Below are 25,126 nucleotides of genomic sequence, written 5' to 3'. Positions count from 1 at the left end.
AAGTGAGAAAGAAGGCACCTGTGCTTGGGGCCAAGGCAGCAGCCAGAACTGGGCCACCCTGGCCTGGGATCCTTTGCCCCTGACTTTGGAGACCCAGGGCTCAGGAGGAAACAGGAGTGCAGTCGTGCAAGCGGGAAGATAGAGAGGGAACCAATTATGTCCTGAGCACTAATAAGTGCCAGGCTTGGAATCGGCCAGGTCGATGATCATAATCTGTGTTTTACAGGTGAAGACTGAGGATCAGAGAAGCTAAGCTACTAGCTTCTGCCACCCAGGCGCCCCTAGCACAGTTTCAGATTTGCAGAAAAACTTGGGAGAAAGTACACTTCCCATATACCTCTCTCCCTGCCCCCCCTCCCCCCATTACTAACATCTGGCATTAGCGTATGTTTGTTACAATTGATGTGCCCATATTGATACCTTATTACTAACTGAAGTCCACAGTTTACATCAGGGGATGCTTTTTAGTGTTGTGCATTCTGTGCGTTTTGACAATGACAATGTATAATGACCTCTATAGGATCACTATAGGACCACTAAAAATCCCCCGTGCTCCACCTATTCATCCTGCCCTCTTTCCTTCTCAAAACCCCCGACTTTTACTTCATGGTTTTCATAGTTTTGTCATACCGTGTGTAACCTTTCCAGACTGGCTTCTTCCACTTAGCAATATGCAATAAGTTTCCTCTGTCGTTCTGTGACAGCTCAGTTTTTTTTTCATTGCTAATATTTCTTTTCATGGCTGAATTAATATTCCATTGTACAAATGTACCAGTTTATCCATTCACCTACCGAAAAACATCTTGGCTGCTCCCAAGTTTTGGAAAATAAGAAATAGCTGCTATAAACATTCATGTGTGGGTTTTTTTTGTAGACAGAGGTTCTCAGCTTGTTTGAGAAAATGCCAAGCACGCTTCCTGGATTGTATGGTCAGAGTGTCTCCATTCCTTTTTCGTGTCCACTTCCTCGGGTGGGGAGGTTGGAGGGTGACCCTACCTGGAAAAACAATGCCCAAGAATCGTAGGTCTTGATTTTGCGCGAAAACCGAAACAATCCTCCCTGGGGAGCTATGGGTGTTCTCTTAGGAGAGAGGTCCTTACTCAGGTCCCCAAATGCCCCAGAATCTACATGGGAAGGAGGGAGGGGTCATTGGCCCTCATCAGAGTTTCAAGGGGTCTAGGAGGCAAGAGAATTTAAGCCGCAGATTTTACCTACGGCTGAGAGAATCCTCAGTGACGGGAAGGGCTGTGAGCGGCTGACACAAGACCTCAATACGCAGAATGCCCCTGAGGAAAGCTGACCCTCCAGTTACCACTCCTAACTCTACTCCCAGGAGCTGGTGTCAAACAGGAGCCTGGGATGGATGTGGCCCCTGCAAAGAACACTCTCTCCCCCCAGATCAAAGAAGACTAGAAGCACATGGATGTGATGGCAAAGTCCATTTGCACAGTTTATTTAAAAAGAGACAGCTGTAAAGTAGAAATGCAGATGTTTTCCTGTTGTAAAGACAGCAGTTACAAAAGAAAAGTAATAAATATGATGCTGGGAAGTATTTTTAAAAATACAGCAAACCCCTGGTATTTGCGAGCAATCCCAAGAACGCACAACATATAAAAATTTGCCCTGGGTGTAGAACAGCATCACCTCAACGTCTTGGGAGCAAAAGCTGGAAACTGGCCAGATGAGGATGGTCATGACTTTGGGGGTTTTGAAAAGCTCTGGATTTGTCACTTGGGAATGTAGGCGTCTGCTACAATATAATTTGCATAGTCAGAATTAACAGGGATTCTTCTACGCATTAGTATCACTTCCGATTTTTCTTTTACTCTTACAGGTGAGTAGGACAGTATTTAAGAGCAGGAGGAAAGGCTGAAATGAGAAGACATGAATAGAGGGGGTAATGAAGAGGGTGGGTCCATGGGGAATGCTACAAGGACAGGAGAAAGGTGATAGGAAGGAACAGAATGTTCTATTTTTCTACTATTCTGTCATCTCAGCAGCATGCCACTCCCCCTGTTGAAGAGGGGACAGGCAGTGGTCCAGCCTGGTTTGCCTTCAACCTCACCATCATCAAAAGACAGAAGCAGCAAAAGCAACTGGCAGAATCAGGCTCAGAATGAAAACAGGGAAGGTGGATAAGAAACAAAGGGAAGGGGGACCCAGAGAGGAGAGGGGCAGAGAATTACCCAAGAAAATGGGGTGACATTAACATCAGAGCCCTCCAGGGGCTATCTCCTCTGAGGACCAGCAAAGAAACAAATATCTGCACAAAGTAACACTCTTCGATGCAGAACGGCAAAGGGACAAGGAAAAAGTACAAGTTGCCAAGTAGACGCACGATCTGGCTACAGCAGGAGGAGGGCAGGAAAGAGAAGCAAGGGGGGCAGTTGGCTCATCCCAGGACCCTTGGGAGGGGCTCCCACACAGGGACGAGAGCCTCGGCTGTAGCCCCATGAGGCTGAGTTTGCATCGGGTGGTGGGCGCGAAGGCTGGCTGGGGGGCAGGAGTGGCAGGGGTGAGGATGCCCAGCCAGCTCTCTCGGGGGCATCTGTGAGGCACTGGGTGGATGGAGGTCAAGGTCGCCCGACTATGTGCTGAAAGCAGCCTTGAGCTCCCGGAAGGCCGCTTGGCGGAGCCTCCTCTTCTCCTCCTCCCGCTTCCGCTCATCTTGCTCCGCTTTTAGCTCAGCTTCAAACTTACTGGCACAGGACAAAGCTTGGACCTGCAGCAAAAACAAACCAACAGACTGAGGGAGGGGAGGAAAACTTGGAGATGGAGCAGCCCATCTAACAGAACTCAGTTGGCTGGGGCCATGTGACATGGGAGCCTGGTCCTGCTTCGGGGCAGGACCCGCTCACCCCCCAGAGCAAAGACTCCTCTTCAGAAGTTTACTTCATCCATTACTGAGGATGCCATCGCTTTATTTGCCACTGTGTTATACATGGTTCTACCTGCTAGGGCTGGTCTTTCCACTTCACTTCTTTTCTGGTACACTGTTTAATATCCTGCCTATTACCCACTTCTATGTCAACCTTTAATTTCACAATAATATTGTTTTGTTCTAGCGGGAGAAAACAAAAACCCAAACCAAATGAACTCCCTGCTGGGATTCTGATTGCAACTGCACCATTCTGCCGGGGGCAAACGGATACCTTTACAATATATCAATCATTCTGAATTGACTTCCAAATATTATGTGTTTGGGGGGGATGTTGTGAATGGGATTTGGTGCCAATTCTTTAAACCAAGTTTATCTGTAATTATACTGTTTCAGATACATCCATCTTAAAACCCTCTATTCTGGAACCGATTCATTTTTTTCCCATCTCACTGTCTCATCAATTTGGTAAAATTCCCAAACCCACTGGGTCTGCACGTTATTTTAGTAAAGATTGCCAAATTGCTCTCCAAAGTAGCTGTTCCAATTTACACCCCCACCATCATGGAATGTGGGTACTCATTTCCCCACAGCCTCACCAACGTTTATCAGTAACCTTTCTCCTGTTTGCCAATCTGATAGGGAAAAAAACCCACAAACCTGGCATCTTCTTTTATATCCTTTTTGCTGAATTACCCATTTCCCTGGGGTTTCCCACTTTGCCATCCTTTACAAATTTAGACTTAGTCCCGTTACATATTTTTCAGTTATTTAGTCTTTTGCTTGTCTAACTTCACAATATCTGAGGCCATGGGAATATTTAAATTTTGATGTAATCAGAATCTTCAACCACTTCCATTCTGGTTTCTCTCTCTCTAAATAGGCTCCACACCCAAGGCAGGGCTTGAACTCAGGACTCAAGACCCCGAGAACAAGAGTCACATGTTCTACCAATTGAGCCAGCCAGGTGCCCCATGGCTTTTCTCTCTTTTTTTTTTTTTTTTTTAAAGATTTTATTTATTTATTTGAGAGAGAGAGAATGAAAGACAGAGAGCACGAGAGGGAAGAGGGCAGAGGGAGAAGCAGACCCCCTGCTGAGCAGGGAGCCCAATGTGGGACTCAATCCCGGAACTCCAGGATCATGACCTGAGCCGAAGGCAGTCGCTTAACCAACTGAGCCACCCAGGCGCCCTGGCTTTTCTCTCTTATGTCATGTTTAAGGTCTTCTATATCCCAGGGCTCTAAACCCATTTTCCTCTCATATTTTTCTAGTTTTATTTTCCCATTCAGCTCTTAAAGTCACCCACACTATATGTTAGTGAAGGAATATATGTAATAGAAGGATTTTACTTCATTTTCCTAAGTGGAGAGCCAATTTTCTCAACACCCTTTTATTGAATAGCCCATTATTTCCCCACTGATTTGAAAATTATCTTCTTCATGTACTAAATTCCCACATGAAGAAGGTCTGTTTTTACTATTTTCTATCTTGTTCCACTAACTAATTTTATTTCTGCACCTGCACTACATTATTTAATATTACTGCTTAAGGAATGCCTTGATATTAACGAGGAAAGTATTCTCCCATTATGTTGACTAAGCACATTCTTTTTTTTTTTTTTAAGATTTTATTTATTTATTTGACAGAGAGAGAGACAGCAAGAGAGGGAACACAAGCAGGGGGAGTGGGAGAGGGAGAAGCAGGCTCCCCGTGGAGCAGGGAGCCCGATGCGGGGCTCGATCCCAGGACCCTGGGATCATGACCCGAGCCGAAGGCAGACACTCAACGACTGAGCCACCCAGGCGCCCCCCCCCCTTTTTTTTAAAGATTTTATTTATTTATTTGACAGGCACAGAGAGAGGGAATACAAGCAGGGGGAATGGGAGAGGGAGAAGCAGGCTCCCCACTGAGCAGGGAGCCCTATGCAGGGCTCGATCCCAGGACCCTAGGATCATGACCTGAGCGGAAGGCAGACGCTTAACGTTTGAGCCACCCAGGCGCCCCAACTAAGCACATTCTTTTCACATTTTTATTTATTTATTTATTTAAAGATTTATTTATTTATTTATTTGAGAGAGAGAGAGAGAGAGCAAGTGTGCATGCGTGTGAGTGGGGAGGAGGGGCAGAGGGAGAGGGGAAGCAGACTCCCCACCCCCAAGCCCCCAGCACAGAGCCCAATGCAGGCCCATCCCACAACCCCGAGGTGATGACCTCAGCTGAAATCAAGAGTAGGATGCTCAGTCAACTGAGCCACCCAGGCACCCCTATTTATTTTTTTAAAGTAGGCTCTACGCCCACCATGGATGGAGCCCAACATGGGGCTTGAACTCATGACCCAGAGATCAAGACCTGAGCTGAGATCAAGAATCGGATGCTTAACCGACTCCATCCAGGCGCCCCTTTTTTCGTATTTTTAAATGTCTTACTATGAATGAGTATTAAACTTACCAAATGTTTTGAGATTATCTCACTGAAATGATCACATTTTTCATATTTGATACCTATGAGATTTTTAAAAATTATCCCTGCAGTCTTAACATAAACTTCAAATTTTTTTTTAAGATTTTATTTATTTATTTATAGGACGGAGAGAGACAGCGAGAGAGGGAACACAAGCAGGGGGAGTGGGAGAGGGAAAAGCAGGCTTCCCGCTGAGCAGGGAGCCCGATGTGGGGCTCGATCCCAGGACCCTGGGATCATGACCTGAGCCGAAGGCAGACACTTAATGACTGAGCCACCCAGGCGCCCCCAAACTTCAAATGTTTTAAGATTCTCACCGCTATATTCATTACATTAATATTTTTTCTGATGTGTTTTTATCTGATGTTATCAGAATCATGATGGCTTTAGAGAATGAACGTGATATAATCTTTTTCAGTATGTCTGAACTAGTTTGTGACATTGAAAAAAATGTGTAACATTGATGAATGAATCCCTAAATTCCCAGGCTTAACTGTTTTTTGGGGTGGGGGGAGTTAACCTAAATGTCTTTACAATTCATCACATTGTCTACCTATTATCTCAAATTTATAAAAAAGCATTCCCTTTCATTCAGTGTTTAATGATTTTACATCAATGTGTCCTAACCTCTATTTTTTTTTAATTTTAGGTAGGCTCCAAGTCCAACATGGGGCTCGATCCCTGAAATCTAGAGTTCCACGTTCTACCGACTGAGCCAGCCAGGTGCCCTGACCTCTCACTATTTTTAACTAGCATGTTCCTGGGTCCATCATCTTTTCTCCATCATGACCTTCCACGTTTGGGTGTCACCTTGTGTATTCTCTGGCTCACTCATTCACTTCTCTGCCAATGCAGCTGAGATTTACCATTTCCGACAATGCTCTTTATCCTGTCCGTTCTGGTTTTCAATCCATTATCTCCTTGGTAGCACAATGCAGATTCTCACATCTCAATGAAAAATGGTAACATCCCTTCCTACCTTCTCCCTGCACTGCACAGGGGTCCATGTTTGAACACAGGATCTCTCTGAAAATATTAACCACAAAGTCTTATGCTTTTACTCTTTCCGAATCAGAATCCCTAGGGCTAGGGACTAGGAAATTATGTTTTCAAAATTTCCCAGGTATTTCTTAGGCACTTGAGGCCCTGCTCTGTCCCAAACAGTTCTCTTCTGGCTCCCTACATCAGAGTCACTAGAAGACAGATTTAATTGCCTAGAGTAGAGCCCGGCTCATGCTGACTCTCATCAACCTCTGTCCCCGGACTCAGGCTGAAAATTTGGACCCCAGGTCCCTTTGTCTAGCCTTGACACCTCTCCTCACCTTTATTTATTTTTTTTCTTGTTTGGTTTTCAGGAATTTTATGAGCTGGCTTTTAAATATTAAAAGTTAAAAAAAAAAATAGGGACTCTTGGGTTGCTCAGTCGGTTAAGCGTCTGCCTTCGACTCAGGTCATGATCCCAGGGTCCTGGGATCGAGTCCCTCATCAGGCTCCTTGCTCAGCAGGAAGCCTGCTTCTCCCCCTGCCTGCCACTCCCCCTACTTGTGTTCTCTATCTCTCTGACAAATAAATAAAATCTTTAAAAAATATATTAAAAGTTAAATTATATAAGTCTATAAATTATATTAGAAACAAAAGAAATAAATATTACAAAGTCATTGTTTCTTGATTATCTTGCTACATTTTACTCTTTCTGTTTTGGAGGTTGTCTGTTTCAGTTATATCTCTAAGGTGGGAATCCTACACAATAATGCACTGTGACTCCAAATCTACTTTCAGCAACATCCTGTTGGAAGCTTGCAAGCAACCCTAGCGGGAGTATTTACACCTTGGAACCCAACAAAATGCTACAAAGTAGGGCTTGATTTATTGTTTCATTGACAATCTTTTCTTAAGAAAGTTTTCTTAAGAAAGGGAAATGTTAAAAATGCAGATTAAGCTGAAAAATGTGTAGTGTCTGTAGCCTTTATATTATGAATAGCTCCAAAGAAATTCAGGGAATATTCTTCCAGTACTTGAAAACTATTACCAATTCGGCAAGGGGGCACCTGGATGGTTCAGTCAGTGAAGTGTCTGCCTTCGGTTCAGGTCATGATCCCAGGGTCCTGGGAGGGAACCCCACATCAGGCTCCCTGCTCAGCGGGGAGTCTGCTTCTCCACCTCCCTCTGCCCCCTTCCATGCTCTCTCTCTCAAATAAATAAATAAAATCTTAAAAAAAAAAATTCAGCAAAGAAATTGCTCACATCATTGAGGAATGAATGAAATTCTGACATATGTCCCTTCACTTTTTCTTATGAATTAACTTAAACAAAATATCAACCAACATTCATGTTGGACCTAGATTCTTTTGTCAGTTGCAACCATAGGCTGGCAACAGATAGAGCCCAGCAAAAATCAAGGAGTCGTTCTTTGAGAATCAATAGACTATGTGGAATTTATAATTAAAGTAGTATATACTTTATTATTTGTAAATTGTGTGCTATCTATCCTTTATATCATTAAAATTTATAATAAACGTAGGCATATATGTACATGCGTACTCTGTTCAGAGAGCCAGTTGCTAAACATTCACCAACAAACCACTGTCTAAGCCTCAGTCCTCAGCTGCAGCGCAGGATGCTACCACCTCCCTCCAGAGTGTCTGTGTGAGCGTTAGATAAGGCACAGACCTAAGGCCCACCTGTCCACTATTGCTGGCCAGGTCAGAGGGGGAGAGGTCCTTGTAACTCCCTCACTTGGGGTCCTTGTTCTCCACTATAAAAGTCTACCTCTTGGGGCGCCCGGGAGGCTCAGTAGGTTAAGCGTCTGCCTTCAGCTCAGGTCATGACCTCAGGGTCCTAGATTCGAGCCCCACGTAGGGCTCCCTGCTCAGCAGGGAGTTTGCTTCTCTCTCTGCCTCTGCCCCTCCCCTGGCTTGTGCTCTCTCGCTCTCTCTCTCTCAAATAAATAAATAAAATCTTAAAAAAAAAAAAAAAAAAAGCCGGGACACCTGGGTGGCTCAGTTGGTTAAGCATCTGCCTTCGGCTCAGGTCATGATCGCAGGGTCCTGGATTCGAGCCCCACGTAGGGCTCCCTGCTCAGCGGGGAGCCTGCTTCTCCCTCTGCCTCTGCCGCTCCCCCCGCTTGTTTTCTCTCTCTCTCTCTCTGGCAAATAAATAAAATCTTTAAAAAAAAAAAAAAAGTCTACCTCTCTCCTTGATTCTATGGTCTGTGAGTCCTGTCTCGACAATCACCCCACTCCGTGTCTTCATGTTTTCTTCTCTGTGGATCACTTCCCTGGGCTCTAAAAACACACCAACATCTGTCTACTCTAGGTTTAAAAACAACAACAACAAACCAAAAGTTCTTCTCTAATCCCAAGCTACCATCCCCACTTTGTCCAGGACTCCTCTGCCAGCCGTCTACACAGAAAAGTCAGGCTGTTCCTCCCCAGTTCCCACTCACCTCTTACCCTACTGCCATCTGCCCCCCACAGGGAACCTGGTCTCTCAAAAATCTCCAACTGACCCGCTTGCCAGACCCAAGACCCCCACTCTGGCCTCATCTGACTTCAACTTTTCTTAAAAGTGCTCCTGTCCTCCAAAATGGCATTTTTCTCCAGGGTTTCCTTGTGTCTCTGCTTACATCCTTCCCCACAGTCCAGTCACCGCTGTGTTCTACCATAGTCACTCTCCTCTAATTCTCGAGGTGCTACTTGTATCTTGTGAAGGCGGATCCCATGGTCTGTGTAGTCGGGCGTCCATGAAGGCTATTCATTTCCTCCCTTCTCTCATCCTCCAAGACGTTCCCCTGGCGCATGGCCCGAGGGTCTGGGGAGACGGACCCGACCCTGGGCTCCAGAAGAAAGCCAGTCAGGGTAATGGTATTCCAGCTCTTGCCAGTGCTTGGTTCAGCAACGAACAAGTGTGGAAGATTATTCCACGACCCTCAGTATCTAGCGTCCCCATCCTCCCTAGCAGCAGAATTAACAGCTGGGCACACAGATCCCGAGGAAGAAAGGCATTTGGTATTCTCCCATGCAGGCAGGTATGACCAAGTTCTGTCCCGCAGAACACAAATGAAACTATTTACAACCAACATTGTACCCTTCATTTTTTTTTTTTAATTTATTTAAGCAATCTCTACACCAATGTGGGGCTCGAACCCATGACCCTGAAATCAAAAGTCACATGCTCTTCTGACTGAGCCAGCCAGGCACCCCCATGGTGCCCTTCAAATGAAAGGGCATACCATTCCCTTCCTCAAACCATTCCCATGGGGGAAGGGGGGCACTTCCCTGTCTTGATTTTTAAAATATCATCACCCCCTCTCTACACAGCTCCACAAGCCTAGTCCTAGTGGCATTTTTTTTTTTTTTTTTTTTTTGCGAGAGAGAGAATGAGAGACAGAGAGCATGAGAGGGGAAGGGTCAGAGGGAGAAGCAGACCCCCCGCTGAGCAGAGAGCCCGATGCGGAACTCGATCCCGGGACTCCAGGATCATGACCCGAGCCGAAGGCAGTCGTTTAACCAACTGAGCCACCCAGGCGCCCCTAGTGGCATTTTTTTTTACTATCTACCTCCAAGCAAGCAGTCATTAAGTATTGAGAGTGCTAGTTAGTTTGGGATCCTCCCCAGCTCCACTGTCACTACCTTTGATGGACCTAAAATTCTCCAGACATCTGGAGAAGCCTCCTGACTCCAGCTTCTCCCCAGGCCAGTCCATCCCCAGTATGCAGCGCTGGTCAGGTGGAGGCCCTCTGAGGGCCCCCGGCACCTGCAGCCCTGTTTCCCAAGCAAGGCTGTGCAGAGCTCAGTCAGCTCCACGGTACCTGGGCCCTACCCTGGAAAATCCAAAGTAGGTTTGGGGTGGGGGGTAGGGGGACCTGAAAAGCTGGTCTGCAGATAATTCTGGTGGTTAGCAGGCTGGGGAGGCCTGACCTTCAAGGGAGACCAGAGCTCCCTGTGCAACTGCATCTGGTGTGGACGGGAACCAGCTTCCCAACGTTCTTTACCCTCTGTGCCTCGGAGCCTTTGTGCTTGCTGTTCCCACGGCAGGAACGCCCTCCCTTGATTACAAGGTGAATCCCCATTCATCTCTGAACATCTGTCGCAAATGTCAGCTCCTTGATGGCCCTCTCCCAAATCGGCGTGATGATGCCTTCCATTCGTCAGTCATGCAAACATTTAGTGAGGGCCATTATGAGCCAGGCTCTGTAATTACAAAGATAACACACCTCTCTGCCTTTGAGTCTGGGTTGAGGAGGCAGACATACAACAAGTTCAAAACATTTCGTTGTTATTCTTTTAATCTTTTCTCCTCCTTATAAAAATCATGCACACACATTATAAAACTATTCCATTCCAAAAATATAAAAAAGAAGTCCCTCAGTCAGTCATAGCTATTACTAAGACTTGGGTATGTAATTATCCAGGTCGTATTTAGTATTTAACAAAATTGGGTTTCAAACATAATGTTCTGCTTCCTTTGTTTTGGACATCTGTCCACACACGAGTGCAGCTGCACCGCATTCTCCGATAGCTTCAGGATGTGCAAATGGGCGGGCGTGCCACCAGGGACTCAATTCCCTGACAATGGAAGCTCTGGTTGTTTCCAATTTTTCTGTTAATGCTGTATAAAATCCCTGTCTACACGTCTATGTTTATTTGCATGAGTGCCCCTAAGGGATAAAATCCTAGGGGCAGAATCCCAGAAGTAAATGATACGAAGCATTCACAGCCAGCCCCAAACTGCTCTCTGAAGAGCTGGGACAATTTCTGCTCTCTCACCAAAAATGTCTGAGAATAGGGGAGGGCCAGAGGGAAAGGGAGAGAATCTTAAGCAGGCTCCATGCCTATCAGGACCTGAGCCAAACTCAAGAACCCACCGAGCCCCCCAGGCGCCCCTTGAACAGATACATTATAACACCACTTCTGTTGGTAGTAGCTGCACACAGAAGAGGGTGGACTTTCTCAGGAAAAGCAGCCAAACTCTGCTCCCTCCACTCTTTAAACATGGAAGGAGTAGAGTTTTCCAGGAAGAGGCCTTTGGGTTGGGTATTCCAGGTGGAGAAATAGCAGGCACTAGGCCCCAGTGGTGAAAAGGCATGGCAGTTATTTGAAGAAATGCACACGGGGTGGAGACCAGAGCAAGGATCAGAGTCGGGTTGCAAGATTCTTCATCGTTCCCAGAGACTTCGTGCAGACTTTAACAAGAGCATGGAATGCTGAGTTGCAGCAGTGGCCCAAAAAACGTCACATTAAACCTGGGTCTCAATCTTAGGCCCCTGCCCAAGGCATCATGAAAGATCCGCAAGTGTTGGCTCATCGGGCAATGAATGGAGAGGACCCATCCTTCCAGAATTCACCCATCCCTCCTCTCTATTCCCTCTCTTTCAAGGCTGAGAGTTTGTTTTCCTCCCTAGACTATGTGCGTCCTGGGGAAGGCAAGTTTTGTCTACTACCTCCCCGTGAAGGAGTTGTATTTCCAGAGCTTGGTGTGCCTGGCGTTGCCAGAGCTGTGTTGAATCCATGCTAAGTCAGGAAGGAAGGGCCAAACCACTTTCAGGATTGGACCCAGGATGCTGGCGTTGAAGGCGCCATATGGGGTTTGGCCTGTCCCGAGAATCCTGAGATGATGGCAGGAGGAATGCAGGTGTTAGGGGTCCGCCATGATTCACAGTCTACATATTGGCAGAATGATGCCTGACCCGGTCTCTAAGTGGCATCATGGGGATGTAAGGAGACAGTCCTACTCAGGGGCCAGCATGGCCAGGATGTTTGCCAGGGACACTGTGTCTCTGGGCACACTCCTGGAATAAGCGAACACTCTCCAAGAGGCTGGCTTCCATCTGGGACGGGAGGGAGTCCCAACAGCTCCTATCACGTATCGAGCGCTCACAGTGAGCCAGGCACTTGCTGAACACTTTCTATAGCTGAGCTCCTTTAATCCTCATAGCCATCCTATTATCGCCCCCATCGTACAGATGAGAAAACTGAGGCACAGAGCGGTAACAGGGTCAGTGGAGGAGGCAGGATCTGACCCCAGGCAGCCCTCCCCCACTGCACTCTACTACTCTGGCTGACCGGGGCTTTGGAGGGCTCTCTAATTTCTCTTTCTGCAGGGGTACTCTGTGGAGATGAATATGACAGCGCTGACAGCGCCCAGCCAGGGGGAGGCTCTCCAAACATGTCTGATGATGGGATGAACATGTGAATGAATGGAAGCACCCAGAAGGGCTCTGGGGCCACCCACTGGAGATTGCTTTCCAACCCCGAACCACTGTCAGTGGGGTACGTACTGGTTCCAGTTGGGGCAGGGGCAGGCCACCGGGGCGCCCTCCTCTGGCCCCATTGTTCACTTGTTCACTTAAGATGTGAAGGTAGAGGCATCTGCTCCAGTTAATTCAACTGTGGCTTGGGGCAGAGAGGAGTTCTTTTGGGAAGTCTGGATCCAGAGTCAATCCGGAGCCTCGTACCAGCAAACCCATTCGGATCAGAAACCAGGATGGAAGGCACTTACCATCTGATCGTCTTTCCATTTTGCTTCGCATTTTCAGATTGCATGCAGACACACTCATCCCCCTTCAATCACACACGATACACACACTTAAGCTACTGCTGTTCTGCTTGTCCTGGGCAAGTGAATGAGGTAGACACTGAGCTCCTGCTGGGCAGGGTGAAGGGAGGGAGGACGGTCCTGCACAAGAAGCACCCACCTTAGCTTCAAAGAAGTCCTTGGCACCTTTGACGCCCTCCTGGGCCACATCGATCTCGGAGAGCTTGGCCAGCGCCATCAGCCCGCTGTCCTCTTCCAGCTCCCCAGCGGCGGCCTTGTGGAATATGAGCAGGAACTGCAGGAAAGGGTGCATCAGAGTCCAGGTCACCCTCACGGAGACTTACAGCGATCCCCGCCAGCCCAGGGGAAAGTCGTGATTGCCAAGAATACGAAAACGGGTATAAATACGTGCACGGGGCCAATTATTTTCCCCTTATCACACTGTCAAAAATAAACCACATGCCCATTTTCCACAAGAACATAGGGAAATGGGCACCTTCATATCCAGTGGAAGGGAATGTAAACCGATTCAAATTTTTTGGAGGGTACTCTGGAAAAATTTACCAAAAATAAAATGCTTTCACCTTTCCAACCATTAATTCCAATGCCGGGGCATCTGTCCCTCAGAAACATTTGCACAATAGTTTAAGAAGCATTGTCTATAAAAGCAAAAACTGGCAGTGTCCTAGTTTTTGGCCACGAAAGAAAACAATCCAATAGACCTATACGAACTATTTTCTTTCTTTTTTTTTTTTTTAAAGATTTTATTTATTTGAGAGCAAGAATGAGAGACAGCATGAGAGGGAGGAGGGTCAGAGGGAGAAGCAGACTCCCCGCTGAGCAGGGAGCCCGATGTGGGACTCGATCCCGGGACTCCAGGATCATGACCTGAACCGAAGGCAGTCATTTAACCAACTGAGCCACCCAGGCGCCCCGAACTATTTTCTTAAAATTAAATAATTTCGATGTTTTTTTAATCAACCATATTTTCTGTTTGTGTCCCATTTTTGCATTAGATTGTTTACTTTTGCTAGTGCTTTCTTTTAATGATTTCATTTTTTAAGGAATGTCTACATCCAATGTTGGGTTAGAACTCACGACCCTGAGATCAAGAGTCACATGCTCTACCGACTGAGCCAGCCAGGCACCTCTCTCAAGTGTTCTTTTTTTTTCTTTTTTCTTTTTAATAAATCTTTTTATTTTATTTTATTTATTTGTGACAAAGAGAGAGAGCCCAAGCAGGGGGAGCAGCAGAGGGAGAGGGAGAAGCAGGGAGCCCGACGCGGGGCTCAGTCCCAGGACCCTGGGATCATGACCTGAGTCGAAGGCAGACACTTAACCAACTGAGCCACCCAGGTGTTTTCTAAGAGATCTTTATAGAACCTGGTATGTTTCAAATACTTCAGCCATCACTTACCTTTTCATCGTATTTATGATCATTTTTGACTTGCAAAAATTTTATATAAATTATCAGTCTTTTCCTTCTCTCTCCCCAGTGCACCAGGGTTATGCTGAGAAAAACCTTTCTTGCCACCAAGGTTACAGAAACAATCACCTATGTTTTTGTCTATTGCTTTTATGACCCCTTTTTTTGTTAAACGTGTAAATATTTAATCTTTGAAATTTATTCTGATCTATCCTGCGAGGTTGATCATTAACCTTATTTTCTTCCAAATGCTTAGTTAGCAATCCCCACACCATTTATGGAATAATCCATCCTCTTCCTCCAGATTCCAAAGTGTGGCTTGAATGCATTAATCTTTTTTTTTTTTTTCCTGAATGCATTAATCTTTAAAGCCAATTTGTACTAAAGCCTCCACAGGATAGATGTCCCCCCCGCAACCACAGAATATATTTTTAAATAAATAAGCCAGGCTGAAAAGGCAGGTCTCCCATCTTCTAGGCGATTTTACGACTTTTACTTCTCTAAAGAATTTTGGTGAATTTGTCAAACAGCTGTTGTCCAAGCTTCTATAATTTGTTTTTCCAAGTTAGCACTGAAAGACTTCTCCCCAGTTTTAGGTGCTACATAAAACACATGTGTCTACAGGGCAATCTTGTGTTTTCAGGGTTTTTTTTTTCTTTTCTTCATGACCATCCCCTCTAAAGAAAGGCTTCCCCAAGGGAAAAGGACATTACCTAAAGTAGACTGAGGGGCCAAACAACTCCAACGGGCTTTCCAAATTCCAACCTGGCTGTGTTTTCCTGCCAAGACTCTTAGTCCCTAGAGGGAAGTGTGTTTCATTAAGTGGAAGGCTCAGCATCTACCACCATCACCCCAAACTGCCATGCGAATAAGCCTTTCTTTGTAATTCTTGCTTCGGATCTCTTAACTCCACTGTGGACGCTGCCACATGAGAAGCAAGGGGTGAAGCAAGATGCTCAAAGACGCGTAGCTTTGTAGAGGCTGCCGCGGGCCACTTGACTCCACAGAAATGCCACGTTCATCCACCTGCAGCTTCCAACTTCCTCACTAGAGGCCGGCAAAGGCTCAGTTTGCTGCAGACTATGAGAGCCAGAATAAGGGCTCCAAGTCTTGGAAAACAAGCCCTTCGGAGGTGAGGCTCCTAAGAACAGGATGGAGGGCAAGGGGGGCTGGGGGGAGATGGTTGTAATCGGCTCTCATGGAAGAGAATGCAGCCGCCAAGATGCCAGCACGGGAAATGTGAGCCATCTGCAGAGGGAAGGAGTGAAAACCTGTCCCTCAGCACCCTGCCCACCCTTAAAATATTCACAGCTTACAGAACACCCCCTATCCCTCCCTTCACAAGGCCAATACAAAACAGATAGCCCCTCCACACTGGGAAGGCAGCTCTAGAAAGATGGAGCATGGTCCTAGCCTAGCAACAATCCAAGTGACCCTGGTGGTGATGGTGGTGGTGGGGGGTGCCTCCTTATCCCTGAGGCTCATTTTTCTCACATCTACAGTGGAGGTGGTATTTACAGGCGGGCTTAAGTACTCCTCATGGATCTTTTTTTCCCACATGTGCTCACTCTCACCCTGCCAGCTCACGGAGGACCAACAGCAGCCCTGTCATAACTTAGGTGTTACCCGGCCCCAGCCAGTTAAAGAAAAAAAAAAAAAATCCAGCTCAACCTGAAAATGTTCAGCCTTCCAGAAAAGCATGCCAGGCATTCCCATTTGATTTTATTATAATCACCAACTCCTGAATGACAATTTCTCCAACTGCCCAGCCTTGTCTGTCTTCCTATTTATAGTCCACAAAGACTGGTATGTTGTGGGGAATTGGAAAGTGTCCTAGCTGTGACTATGAGCAAAGGCGGGAGGGGGGAGAGAAGCAGCAGAAAACAAAGAAACAGAAAGAGAACTAACAAAGCTAAAACAGTGATTTCAGACACAAGCTATCAAATGCTTCTGATAAATTTAAAGAATTTTTCAATTTGGGACACCTGGGTGGCTCAGTTGTTAAGCGTCTGCCTTCCGCTCAGGTCATGATCCCGGGGTCCTGGGATCGAGCCCCACATCAGGCTCCCTGCTCAGCGTGAAGCCTGCTTCTCCCTCTCCCAATCCCCCTGCTTGTGTTCCCTCTCTTGCTGTGTCTCTCTCTGTCAAATGAATAAATATATAATCTTAAAAAAAATTTTTTTAATTTAATTTCTTTTTTAAGTAAATGCTACCCTTAACATGGGACTCGAACTCACAACCCCAAGATCAAGAGTCGCATGCTCTACCAACTGAGACAGCCAGGCACCCTAAATTTAAAAAAAAAAAAAAGTTAATTTCATGGTTCTGACTGGTAATGCAAACACTTGCCCTGAATTAGTTAGCACTCTAAGATTGCAAGTGACAGAAACAAACTTGTTGACTTAAGCAAAAAGGTTTTTGTTCTATAAAAACACTGACTTAATCTTGCAGGAACAGCCAGCCGCAGAACCAATTTGCAATACTTCACCCCAATTTCAAATTCCTAGTTTAGGGAATCTAGTGGACCTAGTCTGGTGAGGGTCCATCCACGGTCCGATCAGCAATGATGAGGCCAATGGGCAACCCAGCACAGCCAGGGCCCCACCCAAAGGAGGGTAGAGTAGGAGAAAATGGAACCCACAATTCCCAGTACTGACAGGTATCCAATAACCCATCACTCAACCTTCATACAAAACCACCACACATCTGGCCTTGGAGAGCAATTCTTCTTCTTTTTTTTTTTTTTAAAGATTTTATTTATTTATTTGACAGAGAGAGAGATAGCGAGAGCAGGAACACAAGCAGGGGGAGTGGGAGAGCGAGAAGCAGGCTTCCTGCCGAGCAGGGAGCCCGATGTGGGACTCGATCCCAGGACCCTGGGATCATGACCTGAGCCGAAGTCAGACGCTTAACGACTGAGCCACCCAGGCGCCCGGAGCACAATTCTTCTTTAAGAGAGATATAATGGAGGGGCACCTGGGTGGCTCAGTCGGTTAAGTGTCTGCCTTTGGTTCAGGTCACCAGGATCGAGCCCTACATCGGGCTCCTTGCTCAGCGGGGAGTCTGCTTCTCCCTCTGCCTGCGGCTCCCCCTGCTTGTGCTCTCTGTCTGTCAAATAAATAAAATAAATCTTAAAAAAATAATAATAATAAAGTAGGCTCTGTGCCCAATGTGGGGCTTGAACTCACGACCCTGGGATCAAGAGTCACAAAGAGTCACATGCTCCACCCACTGAGCCAGCCAGGTGCCCCCACATGCATTCTTTTCATAATTGGAAAGGAAATGGTTTAAAAGAAAGAGCAATTGCTTTGTACACTGGGGGAAAGTAGCATAATAGCACTTAAAGGAGACATACATTCCATATCAAAGAGCTTTTATGTGGATGTGACCTGCTTTGGTCAATTTAATCCAAAGAGAAGGAAAGGGAACCGAAACATTCACTAAGCACCTACTAAATGCCAGGCTGTGAGGGAAGAGCAGTAGAAGTGAGCAATTTTGTCTGTCTGGCAACCTGGCCCCCACGTGATGATGATGGTGGGACCACGGGCCATGGGGCCCTGTGGTGCCTGACCTGGACCCAGCCAATCCTAGTCCCCCGAGTGCAGTGACTGGTCAGGAGGTGGGCACGTGTGCCTAGCAGCGCCATTCAGAGGCCAGCTGAGACAGTTCAGGCCCCACGGCTGCTAACCTGGGACCATAGAACCTGGAGCTGCTGGTAGCCATCTTGGCAGGCGTCAGGGAGAACACGCAATGTGGAAAGAAAAGGTGAGGTGGACAGAGAAGAAAGCACGGTCGAGGTATGACCAGAGAAAGATGCTGCACTACTGTGCCCGATGCATTTCCACTTCTTCATCTCCCGGCTACGGGAGCCGAGAGCTGTTTGTTGTTTTCCTGTGTAAATGAGCTGGCATTCTCTGTCGCTTGCCATCAGGAGTTCTAACTGATTCAGGCATGGAGAGAGAACTCCCTTCTCACAACAGTCCTGAGGGAAAGCTATTAACAACCCTATTTTTTTTAAAGAGTTTATTTATTTATTCAGAGAGAGAGAGAGAGAGTGCGAGTAAGGGGGAGGGGCAGATGGAGAGGGAGAATCTCAAGCAGACCCTGCACCGAGTGCTCAGCTGGACACGGGGCTCGATCCCACGACCCTGAGATCATGACCTGAGCCAAAATCAAGAGTGGGATGCTTAACCAACTGAGCCACCCAGGTGCCCCTTAAAGACAGAAAAACTGAGGCTCAGGAGTAAAATAACTTGGGGCGCCTGCTAGAGATGGGACCACAGTGGGGCTCTCAATGACAAAGGACTGACAGGAATGTCACTGAGGCTTTGTGGGGGGGCGGGGAGGGGGGAGAACCTACAACAGGAACACTTTAGAGATTTCCAAACCTCTGATGTCCACCTGTGGGCATTTCTGTGGGAAATGGCCAAACCTGCAGCTAAGCGAAAGCTAACCAAGCCTCTTAGATTCAACGAGGAGCACGTTTGGGTGGCTCCTGGGACTGCGTCTTAGCTCGGCTGGTGACTTGCACAGACCTCTCAACAACCTCTGGATTTCTGTTCCCCACAAGTCACAACTTTGCCACAGAAGCTCTTTCCCTGGTGTTGCCTCCAAAGCTTCACCCACACGAAAGCTTTTACCTTCTCTACCCCAGGGATAGCTGGGTTGAAAGAGCCAATGCCTAGCACGAATGATACAAAGGAGCCAAACGAGAGGCCAGGGAGCCAGAGGGACAACTGTGAAGATGAGCGTGGCAGCTGACGACGGGAGGCCGTGGGCACCGAGCCCGCCACCCAGGTCCAGCCTTGAGCTGGAACGTGATTTCAGGCCAAGTGCTGACCGTTTTGGCCCTCTAGCTCCTTAGCTCTGAGATGAGAAGGCTGGCCTAGAATATCCTGAGGGTTATGCCCAACACAGGTTTTCCGTGATCTTCTCTCTCTGCATGTGCCAGTCCAGGAAAGGAATTGAAGGGGGGATCTGGAGTTGATTTGTGGGCAGTGAGAGGCAAGGCCAGTTTCACCACAGCTGGGGAGAGGACTTGTTGCTGCCGGTTCGGCCCCAGGGACCTCAGAAGAATGTCCATGGGCCCTATCTAGCCTGGAGAGAGGACCCGTACATGGCCAAAGCCCTCACCATCAGAAACCAGGATGCTGGAACTCCACTGTTTCTGGAATAACCAAGGTTACACACCAGGAAGCAAGGACAGCGCTCTCTATTCCCAGCCCTCAAGGGCCCAGCTGAGATGTGACAGAATGGGACTTTAGCAGCTGGGCTAATGCTTGGAGCTTTGAGCCCGGGTGTCCCCAAACCTGTTCTAACACCAGGGCACACAGACACGTCTGGAGACCTTGCAATAAAACTCAAGCACATAAGACATGGAACCCTTCTTTGTGGGGCTGCATCCCTGCCCTGGAAGAAACCCAGTGTCCCCGAGATGTCCCCCCCAAGATAGAAACGGCCTTATCACCAAGTTCTCACACATTTAGAGATCAGACTTTGAATCTACTTGCACTCTTCCAGAAAGAGATCTGTACATACAAAATTTTGCCTGCAATTTCAGGGATTCAAAGGCCAAAAAGCCCGTTCTTGGATTGTTATGGGGACACAGGGAGCTCCATGAGCATGGAGTAAGACCCTCTGTTTAATTCCTTTTTGACTCTATGCTTATTATAGAAGTTGAAAGTTTTGATATCTAAAAAAGTATAAAATCATAAAACTACCAAAACTTTGCACCCACACATATCCACTATTTGGTAAACATCCTTCCAGATTTCTCCACACCCAAACATTCATCCAAATGAGGTTGTCCTACCCACAGTGACTTTCTATCTGCTTACCGAGCATTTTCCCATGCCAGCACTGCAGTTCACTAGCTTTTTAAAGATATTTTTAAAGAACTCTAGGTTAACTGTCCAATCAGTGCTCGGGAGAGGAACTGTGAGGTTCCTCTCAGGGGCCCTCCAACGCAGGGACTCAGGTACCTCGCGGAAGCTGAGCTGGCCATCGAAGTCCTCATCCACTTCCTTGATCATGTTTTTCAGGCCCAGGTGGGTCTGGGGGGCCCCCAGCTTCTCCATCATCAGCTTCAGCTCCATCAGGTCAATGAAGCCGTCCCGTCCAGCGTCATACCTGCGGGGTCAAAGGAAGGATGCTGACAAGGGACCACCACGGCCAGGACCATAGGATACTTGTCACTCTCCCAAACACGTAATTCTTTTGGCCTCATTTACTGGAAAATAATTGTCACCTGCTGCTTTGCAGTGCCCACTTGGGTCACCAGATCAGAAGGGACCCCCTTCTTGAAACACCTTCGGGCACTGCACGACACGATTCAAAGGGGATCCTGTATAACATGGTTGTTGTCAGGTCTTGTATCCCCCTAACAAGGCCATAAGTTTGGGTCCCTGCCTCCCCCACTTCCACAAACCCCTCCGTTCTTCCTTCTTACTCTTTTTTTAAAGATTTTATTTATTTACTTATTTGAGAGAGAGTGCGAGAGAGTGGGGGAGGGGCAGAGGGAGAGGGAGAAGCAGACTCCCCGCTGAGCAGGGAGCCCAACTCGGGGCTCCATCCCAGGGCCCCGAGATCATGACCTGAGCCGAATCAAAAGTCAGATACCCGGGGCGCCTGAGTGGCTCAGTCGTTAAGCGTCTGCCTTTGGCTCAGGTCATGATCCCAGGGTCCTGGGATCGAGCCCCGCGTCGGGCTCCCTGCTCCGCGGGAAGCCTGCTTCTCCCTCTCCCACTCCCTCTGCTTGTGTTTCCTCTCTCGCTGTCTCTCTCTCTGTCAAAAAATAAATAAAATCTTAAAAAAAAAAAAAAGAGTCAGATACCCAACTGACTGAGCCACCCAGGCGCCCCTCTCCGTTCATCCTTCTGGTCTCCTGCCTATGGAAGCTGGTTCCCACCCTTGCATGCAGCTGTCCTGGCCCCGGCTCTCTGGCACGCTCATCTAGCCTCCAGGTCCAAACAGTCGCATCTCTGTGAGTGTCTGCTGAGAGAGGACCTGGCTCTGACCTGTTGGCCGGGTTTTACCACAGAGCCAGCATCTCTGCTGGTGCCCCTCCAGCCCCCCAGTTCCCTGCCTGGAAACAAACCCAGCCTCACCACGGAGGGGGGATCCTTCTTCAAGCTTCTGTCCTCTGCTTTCTGCCAACCTGTCCACCCCCTACTTCTCCACACACCTGGGCTGTGACAAGGTTTTCTTACTGACCCCCCAGCTCTTCTCCCTCCAAGTCCGTTCCATTTTCTGCTCCTCAGGGATCCTTGTTGTTCAGGTCTGAACACCTTGTTTACAAAGCAAATCAGTTCACAGCAGCCAAAAGGTGTAAACAACCCAGGTGTCCATTTCTGATGAATGGATAAACAAAATGCAGTATATCCATACAAAGGAACATGGTGTATTTATACAATAGGATATTATTCACAATAAAAAGGAGGGAAAATCTGACACATGCTACCTCGAGGAGGAACCTAGACAACATTACGGCAGGGCTGAGACAAGCCAGGCAGAAAAGAACAAATACTATATAACTGCACTTGTCTGAGGGCCCAAGAAGAGTCAAATCATAGAGACAGAAAGTAGAACAGTGGTTACCAGGGCCTGGGGAGTGACTGTTTCATGGGTTAGAGTTTCAGTCTGGGATGAGGAAAAGGTCCGGAGACAGATGGCAGTGAATATACACTGAACGGCACGCCTCATGGTCAAGGTGGCAAATTTTACATGTATTTTCCCCCACAGTAAAAATAGAGAAACTTATCAGGCTCCTTCACTATCTATCCCTCTCCCCACCCTCCCAACAACAAAAGCCCACCATTGTTGGCACCCACACCACCACCCACCAAGGAATGCAGCCTGTGGGCAATCAGAAATCTAATCCTGAGCGCTGGTGGTATTTTGAGGCCCACGTGGTCAGGCCAGAGATGAGGCCCAGTACTCCCCAGTGGGCTCTGTTTCAGCCACAGCAGCTGACTCATGCCATTCCTCCCACCCAGAATGCACCTCCCACCACCCCACTGTCCTCAGTGGCTTTTCTGTACCCCCAAGCTCAGGGAGCTGCCCCCTTCCTTCTCTGAGAGCCAACAGCCCCATTGTCAGTCCTCTGGTACTCAGCAGATGCCGCCTCCCCCTGCTGGGTATTTCCTAACACAGCAGCTCTGTGTTCCCACAATCCCTGAAAGGGGATCACAGTCCTCCCCAGCCTGTGAGTCTTCTCCACTCCAGGCCGGCCCCACACAAGGATGGGAGTGGAAGGAACCAACAGTATCTGGCCCCGGGAAGCAGAGCACAGTCTTCCCATGATGCACTTAAACTTTCCATGAACATTCCCAAAGAGCAGTAAGAGCTGGGCTCTATGCGTGGACATGACAGAGCTGGACTTGAACCAACACAGGGAAGAGCTTTCTGGCAAAAAGAGCCAACAAGAATAAGACCTGAGGTAAGAAGAGCTCTTACAAAGAGGCTGGAGGGACAGTCTGTTACAGGGAGTCCTAGTCAAAATAAACAGGCTTCTATAGTGTGGAACTTTCCAGAACCTTCCTATTGGTCATCTGAAACCTACCGCAGGAGAACAAAGCACACAGACTCATCTGATCACACAATCCTCTGTGTTCGGGAACTTTCCACTAGAAGTAGGCACGGCTCATCTTGGCAACCTGGTGTTCCAAGGAAAACACTTTGGGAAACCCCTCTCTGAACAATTCAGGGTTAGGAGGACAGGTCAGTTAAATTGCCACAATGGTACCAACCATGCTGGGATCTTAACTAAATGTCCTCTGCCCACCGCTCAGCAACTAGTGCAGGTCTCAGCCAAGTTTGCAGAGAGGAGGACCCGAGAGGAGTACTGAAGGGCGGTGCATCTAAGAGGTGAATCACTGGGGGCAAAAGCAAAGAGGGGTAGGGTCTCAACACAGAGGAAGAGGAAGAGAAAAGGGAGCAGGGGTGCCTGGGTGGCTCAGTCGTTAAGCGTCTGCCTTCGGCTCGGGTCATGATCCCGGGGTCCTGGGATCGAGCCCCACATCGAGCCCCACATCGGGCTCCCCGCTCAGCGGGAAGCCTGCTTCTCCCTCTCCACCCTGCCCCCACTACTGCTCTGTCTCACTCTCTCTCTCTCTCTGTCCAAGAAATAAATAAAATCCTAAAAAAAAAAAAAGAAAAAGGTTTGGAAACCGCCCTTCAATACACCTCTCTGTTCCTCCTCTCTGCAAACTTTCTGTTAGGCCCACAAGCCTGAGACATTCTCCAGGCCTAAGAAAAAGGAGAAATATTTCAGAAAGAGCCTCAGCAAAGTCTGGAAACAGGTTAAAGGAATTTAAAGAAATCTTTAAATGGGTAGAAATCTTTCAACGTGACCACTTTGGTGAGTCAGGGCCTGGAAGCAGAAGCCCAGCACCCCAGCGGGCAAGTCCCAGGTAGAGGGAAGGGGCCCAGGTGCCGCTAGGCGGGCCGGTCTGGGCGGTGCAGCGGGCCATCCGCCTGGCACAGAAATAAAGCCGGCGTGTAGATGTGGGGAGGGACATCTCCAAAGCCGAGCAGGGCCGGGAAGAGCAGGGTTCACTCCCCGGGACTCAGTAAAGGCCGCCTGCCTTTGTCCCTCCCCGAAGCACTGGCCGAGGGCCAGCTGTGGTAAGCCCTGGCAGGACCCTAAAGCGACACATGAGTGGTGTCCTCACCCCTCCCTGTGGAGCTTGGATTTATAACCGAGAAGTGCATCCTTCCCCCTTCAAAGTGACCCTCTCTACAAGGGCTGGTCCGTGGTCACTTCCTTCAGGGCCTGGCTTTGCAAGACAGGCAGGAAAAACCTCCCAGATCCCCTTTGTCATCTTTTCTGTTGTATCTGCTCCTCTCAAAGCACCCAGCGACCGTATGGGCCGTGCACGCCGTGGGGCTCAAAGCACCTAATAGCTCAAATTGGTCTGCTCTGCGGTTCTCAGCACATTGCCTCATATGCCCATCCTTTTCATCTTTACACCAGCCTTATAAAGAATTAATAGCAGCCGCCTGTGTTTCTGGTTTATCGAGAGCTTACTAAGCGTTGGGCCCTGTGCAAAATCACCTCGTTTAATCCGATAGTGCTGTGAAGTGGTCATTAGTCACCCCACTGGAAAGATGGGGAAAGCAGAAGTATGCGGTGAAGCCACTTCCTAAGGATGAGAACGAACCTGGGACTTCCCAGCAGACGCCTGGCTTTGCAGGGGAGCAGGGAAGGCAGGGATGGTCATTAACTGAATCTCTACTACATGCCCCACAACTCGGTGTGTGTGTGGGGGGCAGAGTGCACACTCAATGTCCCCAACAAACAGACCACTACTGGGACTGTCAGATTTACACCTTTTACAACTTATACCTGAAGACTCTGGCAGAAATGGTAGAGCCACACTGCTGAGCCCTGAACGTGCGTGGATTCTGATTCTGGTCTCAGAGACCAGAAATTAATTTTTTCATTAATTTAAATTTTAACCCAGATTTTTCTTATGGTGCAGCAGGCCGCTCACATATGCAAAGGCATTCATTTTGGACCAAAAGAATACCAGGGTTGCCATCTTACAAACACCTGGAGAAACAGTCTCACCAGGCAAGCCCTTCAAATAAATTTCATCTGATTCAACCCTCCAGCACTACTCTGAGGGGTGTACGACTGTCTGGCTTATGAAGACACGGGGGCCCACTGAGGTCAACCAGCCCAAGGTTAACCAGGAGGAAGACCCCTCGCCTGATGCCGGAGCCAACAGCCCGACTCCTGGGCTGAGCAACCCAGCCACCAGAGTTAATCTGGGGGTGGGGAATAAGACTTGATATTCAGGCAGTTCTAACAGAATGCCAAGGT

At 48.0% G+C, this 25,126-nt stretch overlaps 1 protein-coding gene across 1 annotated transcript in view; it reads right to left on the bottom strand.

Annotated features, from left to right (window-relative positions):
* Positions 1-1,433: 1,433 nt before the first annotated feature.
* Positions 1,434-25,126, bottom strand: part of EFHD1 (EF-hand domain family member D1) — a 41,641-nt gene continuing 17,948 nt past the window's right edge. Inside the window, exons 2-4 of the mRNA XM_021690348.1 lie at positions 20,283-20,430; positions 13,036-13,170; positions 1,434-2,722 (exon numbers count right to left, since the gene is read on the bottom strand). Of these exons, the coding sequence (XP_021546023.1) occupies positions 2,588-2,722; positions 13,036-13,170; positions 20,283-20,430 (418 nt within the window). The 3' untranslated portion in view covers positions 1,434-2,587. The remainder of the gene's footprint in view (positions 2,723-13,035; positions 13,171-20,282; positions 20,431-25,126) is intronic.

This window comes from Neomonachus schauinslandi, chromosome 3, assembly GCF_002201575.2.
Source record: "Neomonachus schauinslandi chromosome 3, ASM220157v2, whole genome shotgun sequence".
Taxonomy (NCBI): domain Eukaryota; kingdom Metazoa; phylum Chordata; class Mammalia; order Carnivora; family Phocidae; genus Neomonachus; species Neomonachus schauinslandi.
This window is presented reverse-complemented; position numbering and strand designations above follow the sequence as displayed.